The sequence below is a fragment of the Nymphaea colorata genome, chromosome 3, assembly GCF_008831285.2.
Source record: "Nymphaea colorata isolate Beijing-Zhang1983 chromosome 3, ASM883128v2, whole genome shotgun sequence".
NCBI lineage: Eukaryota > Viridiplantae > Streptophyta > Magnoliopsida > Nymphaeales > Nymphaeaceae > Nymphaea > Nymphaea colorata.
Window position 1 is genome coordinate 16,396,724 of NC_045140.1, and position 10,696 is coordinate 16,407,419.

Here is a 10,696-nt window from a genome sequence, read left to right on the forward strand (position 1 = left end):
TTAAGAGGAGGAAAGGGGTTCCTCACAGATCACCGATGGGGAGCATTTTCGAAGAAAAGAAACTGGCTTATACTCAAGATGCGCACACATTGTTCATCCCACACTAGCATACGTAAGAGCATGTTTGAAGCAGGACGTTCATCGTCGCTGTCTCACTCATAGATCCCCACAAGGAAATAGGAAAAAAATAGAAATTAAGATAAAATAATAAGGGCTAAGAGAGGTAAGAGGTAGAGGAAAAGGATAAGTGTATCAGAAAGAGAGAGAGGACAAAATTAATATACATGTATGGACAAGAAATTCCGTAATACATAAATTCAAAGCCGATGCCATGGGAAAAGACCCGATTGATGCATTTTTGTCCCCATAAATTGCGAAACTTCAATGTAATGTTTATTCAATCAAGAAGGCCACATACAATCAAAGTCGTCTTTTAATTTTGCAGTCTTAACTGTGTATATGTATATGAGTTCACGTTGGGGTTTACTTCATTCACTCACGTTAGCTTCTTAACAACAAAGGTCATACGTAATTAATTATTTATTGATTAATGAAAGGACTTAGGTTCATAAAACCCTAGCATATTGCATTTTACATGAACACATAGCAGAAGCATGACATATCTCATATCATAATAGTAACATTTTTTTTTTTTACTAATGCACAATTAACTTAGCTGACTTTGAATAGGCCGATTCACTGAACGGGCAATCCATCAAATTATTATTTTTTAATCGGTTTTTGCCATCCCACAACGTTCTTGGTTTTGATAGGAAGCGAGTTATTTTGCTTCCATTTTTATATTTAAAAAATAATCATGACGAACGGCCACACGTTTGGACGTTACCCGGTTTGCGGGAAAGGTCTTCTTGCCTTCTTGGTGAGTTTCCGTTTTTGGACGCTCTCCATTTTTCCGCCGACTTCAAATGCTTCGCGGGTAAAACAACAAGGAGAGTTCGCGCTGTGCACTCAGACTGGCGCGCGCTCTCTCTCCAAGACTCCCTCCTTTTCTCCCTCTCTTTCTCTATCGGCATTGCCTTCCTTCCGAAGGGATCGTCCTCGTGCATGCGGCTTGTGTTGTCGTTTCAGTCACTCTTGCCTTGATGGCAATCGTATAAAAGAAACAGAGTAATGGGAGAGGATGCAGGGTACCCTAAGATTCAGGCGGAGAGCCCGTGGAATGCGACGAACATTTCCGGCATCGACGACCCCTTGGGTGGGTTCCCTGGGTTTGCGAATACGAGGAACCCAATGTCGGATATCTAGCATCAGACGGAGGCCTCTGAAGATCGTCTGATCCGCAGCTTTGAACCTTCTATCGCATCACATGAATCCCTTCGCAGCCTGCTCGCCTACCTGGCAGCCATCGGACGGTGAGTTTTAGGTATTGCTCGTTTCTGTTTTCTTTCCTTCATACCTAAACCACTGCACGTTTAATAAGCACTTCTCTTGTTCTCTCTCATGTTTCCATCTTATTTTCTTGTTCCTTCTTCATCGCTCTCAACCTCGAACGCTTTTGTTTTTTCTCTTTGGAATACAAATTTTCTTGTGGATGCATCGTTTTGCCCAATTGTCTAAAGTTGCAATGGAGGTTTTTGTGACCCGTTAAGTTCCTTCTGTGAACCCATGAATCGCTGATTCGCTTGGCTGATTTTCATTCGATTTCCTTTGTTCGTCGTGTATTTCTCATCTATTTTATAACAATGATCTGATGTTACTTTCATATTCTTCTATTATTATGTTATTATGCTGGGGAGTTTTCCATGGACGATATGGGCGGTAGTTAATTTGTTGCTGAAAACCACGCTCTCCTAAGGCTCTTTTCTATCCTTTTTGTGTTTATAATTTTCATGCGTTCTTCCACGTTAAATAAACTAGAGGTGGCTTGAATCTAGTGCCATCTGGCACCATCTCTAGATGCGATCTGACATATCTCAATTGTGGGTGTTTTCTCAACTGTCGTGGTCTCCTTCTTAGATGTGTTCATCACCAAAAATGTACTGACAACCTAGGAGATGTGATCGGTTGCAACAACAAGGCACAAATGCCCCTTTCCCTTGTTTGCCCAGGTAAATCTAAAACTTGTGATTTGTTGTGTAGATGGGCACAGATCTGCTAGTTGCTGTTGGAAACTCGGATGTGTCCTCGTGGAAAAGAAATCAGACGTGTGTCAGATTTGTGCATGGAAAGGAGTTCAGTTATGGGTCTGATCATGTGTCTTGTAAAAGATCACATGCTCTTGACAGGTGAAGTGTTTAAATCTGATTTCTTTTTTGGGAAATATTCAGATCATATATGGAGTTGTCTATTAGTTTTGATTTTGTTGATGCCTCAATTCTTTTTGTTGTCAAGTTGTTGAAGTCTGACTTGTGCAACTGCTGGATATATTTGATTATTTGAAGTTTTGAACTTCCAAGTACTAGAATAACTTTATTGTTTTTTTATCGCTTTCTTAGGTTACATTTGTTAGTTACGTATAGGTTTTGACTATATTTAGTTACGTATAGGAAAAATATTTCATAGATAGAAATGAAAATCTTTAGTTTTTGAACATACAAATATCAAACTGTGTAGACTATACATTTGTATAGATGTAAGCATGAATTCAACAGTCCACGATTGTATAGTTGATTATTGAGATTTAATATGTACTACCTAACTTTATTTATGTGCACTAAAAAAATATTAAAAAATTCATTGACTGAATCACCTGCCATCCAAGTCCAAGTCTCGACATTACCAGTTATGCCTTTATAAACGCTTAACTCCATTGCCTCTCTTGCTCGATTGATGGTCCCTTGAACTACAATTCCATGCAGCTTCTTGAATGGGCACCTTCCTCAAAAGTCTGGACACGAGCCTTCACCCTTTTTCTCAAGGGAGGACTTGACGCAACGGCTGCTTTCATGCCCTGTCTAGCTTTTTCAGCGATGTAGATTCGCTTTGAAGAGGGCAGCGGGTCTTCTCGGACTTGATTGAACACTACACACTGATTGAACACTACAAACTAAAAAGAAAGAAGAAAATTTTATATGGTAGTCATCAACTTCAGCCAGGGATTCACCTCTGGTCCCTCTCAATCTCCTCCACGAAACTGCTTGCCCTAGACATATATCTTCCCCTACTATATGAGTCTTGATCAAACATGGACGGCGGAAACATATATGCATAAAAATAGCCCCATTTATACATATTGACGGGCCACACAAGTTGTAAGAGTGAATTTTCTGCAAAAAAATATATACTATAACGTCTTTTTAGTGACTTACCTAGGAAAGAAGTAAAAAACCTAGAGCCAAAGTACACGTCCTGTGAACACACCGGGGCTATGGTCAATGAAAAATATGCTTGGGGATCAAAAGAAAAGGGAGAAATTAATGTAAGAATGTCCTTCGATATTCTTCGTGGATTATATATTGAACATTCTTGCATGAATTTAGTAAAGAGAGACAGATATGATTGTAGTCGATACTCATTATGGTTCGAGTTGCATCGGAAAACGGGCATCATAAACTCGTGATCCGGATGTAGGTGAATGTTAAACTGCCATTTTCGGTTGCCACACTTTCCCATGCCATTTTCTGTTAATCAGCCGCAAGTAGCTGTTTCCTCTCATTCAGTGAGCCCACGGCATTAAAAACACTTTATTGGATATGGATATATATCTCTCTCAAGGAAAGACTTTCATCATCTTAAATGGGAGGACAAACTGAAGGAGGTGAACAGCATTAATTTAGAGCATAGCTACTTAGTCACGTCCTTACTGTCTCTGTCGATGTTTTGTGTTGAGCTCCTGATCTTAAATCACCTTCAATCAATTAACAACATGATATATGGCCCATTGATTTTGGATTTTCTTTCATGTTGGGCAAGTCAAGATTCTCAACCAGAACAAACATGAGTTCCCAAACAGACCCAGATATATATAATTGAATGGCCTCTCAAATTCCCAAAGTTGAATACCGAACAAATGTTCCTTTACATTTGAACATTGTTTTAATCTTGACTTTCCATACTGCCTTTCAGGCCCTGGTTCAGCTCATGATAGATCTTACCACATATGAATATTTTTAAACGAGTGTCCCTCCAGGGCTCCAACCCATTTTTTTTTGGCTCCACTGCTGGGTGGAGATGATTTTCTTCAACAAATATTTAGTATGCATTGATAAAAAATTACCTTGAAACACCAAACTTTTCGCAACCACCAATCGCGTAACTGGAAAATGAAAGGTGTTAATAAAGTAACTTATTCTTGAAAAGAAAAGTTTCTTCTGCTCTCTTGATGATAGATGAAGCTTTTACACAACGTATACCCACAAGTATAGAATATATGGAAGAACTTCTCTTTTAAAAAAGATATCCTCATTTACAACAACTACATAAAAAATATCTACATTGCACATCCAAATATGATTAAATTTAAAGGCCTCCGAGTCAAAGCAAAAAAAGATAATTCCAAATTAAAACGACTCCAAATACCCAGAACTCGAATCCAATACGGAACTCGACTCCAAATACCCAGGACACCGTAGCATGTCATATATTTGGTGGGCACCGAGTACGTTGAACACCGTGTTTGGGCCCCAAATGACCAAAATACTCTTAAATGGTAGAAGCTTGAAAAGGATTTACAGGCAGAAAATAATAAGGTGAGAGAGAGAGAGCTGGTCAGAAAAAGAGAGAGGCATTCATTATTAGTCATTCAATCGGATAATTAATATGACAAACGATCTTCCTCCGAGCAAGCTTGCTTGTTGAATTGGGGCACCTTATTCGGAAGTCTTCACGCCGCGGGCCCTGACCATTTCCATAGCAACGGAGGGAGCTGACGATCCGCTTTCAATCCCCGTCTTCTTTCAACGAAGCGCAGATTCTTTTTCGGAAGCAGGGCCTGTTCGGAATTGATTGAAGAGTACTACTAAAAGACAAAGAAAGAACTATACACTGTATACAAAGAGTGCAACTGCAGGAAAATTAAACACACATTAATAAAACAACGCTCATATGTATATATAGAATAAAAAAATTTAAAAAAAGAGATCGAGACCAGTTGGATTTCATGCCCGGCCCAGTAACCACCCTTATTATTATATCGTTCCAAACATAAGCCCGCATCACCCAAGGGCGGACGCATTGTCAATTGCGGATAGGTCATGCATGATTCAAAGAAAAAGACGTCTTCGCTCCTATTTCTCCGTATTAGTTAATACGTGCCATCAATTGAAAGGAAAGTTCGTAAGTTCACATCCTTCTCTCTTGCAATCAATGGATGAGGTTTCTCACATCTTTGCTTTTCTTTTGAAAATTTTAAAGCATTACACCTCAACTTGCTGGATTCAGGTTGCATATAATAGCCATTGATTGATTAGTTGCTGACTGAAAACGTGAAAACGATTAATTGGATGTGACACGATACAAAAAAGCTTCCAAACAAGTTGGCCATGTTGTTGGTTTAATAATGCATAGTATATCCTCTAGCAATTTCTTTATTTTTGAAGTCTCATGAAATTTTCCTTTCAGAGGTCCATCGTCTGTTCATATCATACGTCAGGTTGTCAATGCATGAGTTGGTTTCAAAAAGAAAGTTTCCTACCTAACTGTTTCAAAAAAAAAAAAAAAAAAAAAAGGATAAGGAAGAATATTGAGCATTCAATTAAAAAATATGATCGGATTCAAATTTAAGAAATTAGCATTTTACCACATTCCGATTTAGCTTTAAACAAATATTCAATCTAATTCTGATTCCTATATTCAACTCAATTAAATATCTTATAAATAATATCCATATATTTTGAATTAGTGGTAGTTATATATATGTATATCATAATGTGGTTCTGATCTCGGTTGTGTATTTAAAAGTCTCATTGGGATTTAGATGTAAAAATGAAACCCGAATGTGAATCGGTTTTGAATTTAGAGCATAGCTACTTAGTCACGTCCTTACTGTCTCTGTCGATGTATTATGTTGAGCTTCTGTTCTTAAATCACCTGCAATCAATTAACAATATGGCCCATTGATTTGCTCCTCTTCAATCACCTTTAACAATATGATATGGCCCATTGATTTTGGATTTCCTTTAATATTGGGCAAGCCAAGATTCTCTACCAGAACAAACATGAGTCCCCAGATATATATAATTGGGTGGCCTCCAATAGATATCTTCCACAATTGCCTACAAACCTCCTTACAGGTCCACATGATAATGAACTTGAAGGAGCATTAATCAGAGTTTATCAGTAGCTAGCGCCGACCAACCAACAGTCCATTAATGAGTACTTGGTCGGACGCTGACTGCATCCATGCCTTATAAAAGAGGTGGGGACTTTGATCACTAAATCATCTTGCATGCTTTGGAATATCAAATTTGGCCAACCATCTATAAACCAACAGCGATAACGCATACGACGAAGTGCCCCACCGGAAAATTTTATTCAGAGAACATATTGTCCGGAAATCAGCCCTACAAAGTTCAACAAGAACATTTTCCCCATGTTTTACTTGTCTGGAAAAAGTAAAAGGCCTGGTTATGTTTTAAACTGCGAAATTCTGACGTGCATACAGGATGTTATCCACGGGAGGAAATTGCCAACATTTTGGTCTATGAGCCTACGCAGTCACTTTGGGTCCTCTTATATAGTCTCTCAAATTCCCAAAGTTGAATGCCGAACAAATCTTCTTTTCCATTCCTTTTGAACATTTGTTTTAATTTTCGCTTTCCATATTGTTTTTCACTCTTTGATTCTATAACGCCTCAAGAATTTAGTCTCGTATTAAAGATTGTGAATGATATTTAAAGGTTTATAAAGGGGATCATTAATAAGATGATTGTCTTGGTTTCTAGCCTTTTTAGAGTTGGAACCAAAACTGTTAGGGGGCGGGTTGGGATCCTCCACCAAATCAGGGGCACGAGCCCAGAAGTGGGTCGGATTGTTACAGGTTTTGGATTTTATGTAATTGGATTCAGACTTTGGATGATCTTATTAAGCCAAAAAAAAAAAAAAGGTACGTGTATACTAGGACAAGATTATTTGACATTTATATATAAATGTAATCGGCTCAGTTCTTTATTAGATCTAAGTAGGATTATATTGATGTTCATTCAGTTATGTATGAAACTGCATACCAAATTTGCATTCGATTAGTAATTAGATATAATTTTTGTAATAGACCCAACTAAACTAAACATATTTGAAATCTGGTATCATTAATTTACGTTTCTAATAATCACGGGAGTACTGCATGTAATGTTGAGAAGAAACCTAAAGGTGGAGATGATTTTCTTCAACAAATACTCTTGTATGGTAAAAACTTGAAAAGGATTTAGAACCCCTTGCATGGACAGATGCAAATGCAAAGAAAGAAAATTATTTACCGACAAAAATACCCCTCACAGTGGAGGGGAGGGGGAGAGAGAGCGAGCTAGTAAAAAAAAAGAGAGAGGCATTCATTATTAGTCATTCTATCGGATAATAATTAGTATGAGAAGCAATCTTAAAAGCTCTCCGGCCGAAGCTACAGGACAATAATAAAACAAATGGAACAATATTTTAATCAAAATAGCTTGTTCCTACACAAGCCGTCTAGGCAAATCCCGTCAGCCGACGTTTCCTCTCTTCGGACAATATCTTGGCGAACCTGCATATACAAACATTTACAGAAGATTGTATGACACACTCAATTTCAGTAGTTAATTAATCTAAAGTCCCCACCATGCATCAAAGTAATCAAAAACAAAAAAAACCATTGATATATATATATACCTCACAAGCGCGTCCTTGTTGGTGCCCTCGTCCTGGACGGGTTCGAATCCGCCAGTCTCCAAGTTCACACGTGAAACTGGTTGGTTCAGCAAGGATTCACCGGCCTCCACCAAGTTGGCAAGGTTTTCCTTGGTTGACTTATCAACCGATGATTCTTCCCAGGTCAAATGATCATGCTGAGATATTCAATGGTTAGAGATTGTACCAAAAGGTGAACAATATCATATATGCTTTCAGATAACCTCGATTAAATTGCAGTTCCATACTTTTATCCTCTTTCTGAAAGTCGACAATTCAATTTCACAGTAAATAATACCTGGATGCGCAAATAGTTTTTCTCTGAACTAGTTGCTTGGAAGACAACGGAGAGATGGAAATCAACCATGTCAGCACTTGATTGAGTGAAAGTGTCGATCAAAGGGCTGCTCCCACCATTCACCAACCATCCCATCATTCCCCATTTTGCAGCCAATTCAGCATTGTATCTGTGCTCATCCTTGGCTGAGCCTGTCCCGATGGAGATGACTAAAAATCTTCCGTAGTCTGTGGGTTTAACTGCGAAAAAATCTGGATTTTGTTGCACCATTTCAGAAGAAACTTCACTCACCGCCACCAATGTCTGCGTGTTCAGATAAAAGGGAAAAGAAGTTACTGGCTAATGAGGTAAATGCGAGAAAGATGAACTCTGACACGCATGCGACAAACACAGGGGCGAACGCTTTTCACGTTGTAGTTCAAAATTAGAGATAGACACTGTTTTTTCAATAATAATTTGATTAACATGGTTAAGATGGCCAAGAATCAATCTCAGCTTCTAACCTTCTTTTAGACGAAAAGGGTGCTTTTCATTTAATTATCTATCCAAATTGAAATAGCACTGACATAATTTATGCAATTAGTTCTTGACTGCATGAATATTAAAAAGACTTAAATTTGCTAATAGGCAAGTGAAACCAAGAGCCACTGACAGCCTTTGACTTGGCGCCAATGCAAATTTTCACAATACACTTTTGACTATGCTATTCGCAAAAATAATGTTTGTTGTCAGCTCGAGCACCTTTAAGTTTTCTTTGTTAAATCTAACTACTTAGGCGGACTCCATGTCTGAAAATGCTGCAAATAAAAAAATACATATATTGAAATCTGTGTAGTGCTTACCGGATTATTCGCACAAACACCCCCGTCAACAAGGTCGAAGCTCCTAATAGTCTCTCCCTTTTCGTTCTTTGTATCAAAGTGGTGAGCTGGGAGGAAGGTAGGGGCGGCTGATGTGCTGATGCATATATCAGAGAGTAAGGCGTTTTTGGTGGGATCCCTTTTCAACTGCGCAGAAACAGAGGAGCCAAAGACATCAATTGATCAATTCCTCCAGTAACACTTGCATTATAAAGATGTATATGGCCATGACCGTGACGATTTCTAACCTTATAAGAGGAGAAGATGACTGGCTGAAGATACTTGATATCGAAGGTGGGAATGACCACATTGGTTAGCGTTTGGTGCAATTTGGTGTTCCCAAGCTTGTCTTTCACGAGCTTGTGCAGATATTTACCATCATATTTTGGTCCAGTCAATCCAGCTATTGGCTTCTGGATGATGCTCAATGGGTCACTGCTTGTCATTAAACAAATAGTGGTTAATTAATCTAAGATCGCATGTAGATTTCGTGACTCATGCCTATGAACAAGTTTTTTTTATTTTCTCTTGTTTTTGTTTGTTTTTTTCTTTTTTTAATTTTGCAACACAAGGATTTGCCGTAACTAGCCCATTCTAGTTGCCTATGGCTACTTCGCTTATTGTAGACGTGGGTCTTCAAATAGGAGTTTATTTGTACATGGACAGGAGATAAGCCTACCTGGGCTGGGGAAAAATTTTGGGGCAGTTTTCGAGATAAAAGGGGATGATATCCTTGGCTGCATAAAGGGGTCGGTTGTCTGCACCAGGAGCAGTGAGCATGGCGGTCACCAGACCACCGGTGCTAGTCCCTGCTATGACGTCGAAATAGTCAGCAATTCTGGCGTTCTCTCCATCCAATTTCTGCTCATGAGAAAGAAGACAATTTTTCAGTCAGCTTGCATGTACGTAAATCATGTATTTTTTTCCCTCACGATAGATAAAAAATAAAGAGCACCATGTATGAAATTAGTGATAGACAGTCACCTAGCTATACTTATCCATGAAGAAATCTACGATTATTATGCAGTGTGCAGGCGAAGTTGGTAGGTTAGTAAGCAATTAGTACCTGAAGCTCTGATTCAAGGAAGCGCAGGATGGTGCCTGGGATGATGCCTTTGACACCACCACCATCGATGCTCAGAATGGTGATGAGTTTACCATATGCTGGTGGCTGGACGGGCTGCACAGGCGCTGTGGCTGCCATTGATCCAAGAGAGAGACAGAGGGAGATTTGGTGTGGTTCTAAAACCAGAGTACTATGTCTAAAGCTAAGCAAGAATGTTCAGAGGCCCAGAGGAAAAAGAAGAAACTTTGCAGTTTGTTGTAAAGAGCAAGTTTGCTTGCGGTATGGGTGAGGCTGCGAAGGCTCAATAGTTTAGTATTTATAGAGCGAGAATATTGGAAGGGTGGTTCCTTTTCCCTCACAAGAGGAGAGAAAAGTAGATGGTATTTGGGATGACAAAGAACTTGGAATGACGACTTTTTCAACAGTCAACCATGGCGGGTTCCGTGTCCGTCGCTAAAACGTTTGCAGTTGCTGCCGGCGTATATAACCCGGCTTGGCACCACTTCTTCCCAGTTGTGAGGCTTTCATACTTATTGCACTTCCCACTCATCATCATCATCATTACTAGAAAGACAAAAACATTTAATTGCCCGTGGTTCAGAATTTGGAAAATGATTTTTTTTAGGTCGAAATATGGATGACTTAATATCTATGAAGTTGCAGAGATCGGCTGGATATTTGCAAAGGACAGTT

At 39.0% G+C, this 10,696-nt stretch overlaps 1 protein-coding gene and 1 long non-coding RNA gene across 2 annotated transcripts; one reads left to right on the plus strand and one right to left on the minus strand.

Moving 5' to 3' along the window:
• Positions 1–936: 936 nt before the first annotated feature.
• On the plus strand, positions 937–3,114 carry LOC116250781 (uncharacterized). The gene is made up of 3 exons (XR_004171521.2): positions 937–1,373; positions 2,101–2,246; positions 2,820–3,114. It is a non-coding gene; the product is annotated as an uncharacterized LOC116250781 (long non-coding RNA).
• Positions 3,115–7,449: 4,335 nt separating this feature from the next.
• Positions 7,450–10,270, minus strand: LOC116250780 (patatin-like protein 2). Its single transcript, XM_031624712.1, has 7 exons — positions 10,004–10,270; positions 9,617–9,798; positions 9,186–9,372; positions 8,920–9,084; positions 8,078–8,380; positions 7,762–7,937; positions 7,450–7,636 (listed from the first exon to the last, which is right to left on the minus strand). Exons 1-7 carry the CDS (start codon positions 10,139–10,141, stop codon positions 7,582–7,584), a joined length of 1,206 nt encoding a protein of 401 aa, XP_031480572.1. The 5' UTR covers positions 10,142–10,270; the 3' UTR covers positions 7,450–7,581.
• Positions 10,271–10,696: the final 426 nt, after the last annotated feature.

Excerpts from the sequence above, each read along its gene's own strand:
- LOC116250780 (XM_031624712.1), bottom strand. The coding sequence starts at position 10,141 with ATGGCAGCCACAGCGCCTGTGCAGCCCGTCCAGCCACCAGCATATGGT. Across the intron at positions 9,799-10,003 it reads TCCTTGAATCAGAGCTTCAG|AAATTGGATGGAGAGAACGC; the intron begins GTACTAATTGCT and ends TCTCATGAGCAG. Across the intron at positions 9,373-9,616 it reads AAAATTTTTCCCCAGCCCAG|TGACCCATTGAGCATCATCC; the intron begins GTAGGCTTATCT and ends AATGACAAGCAG.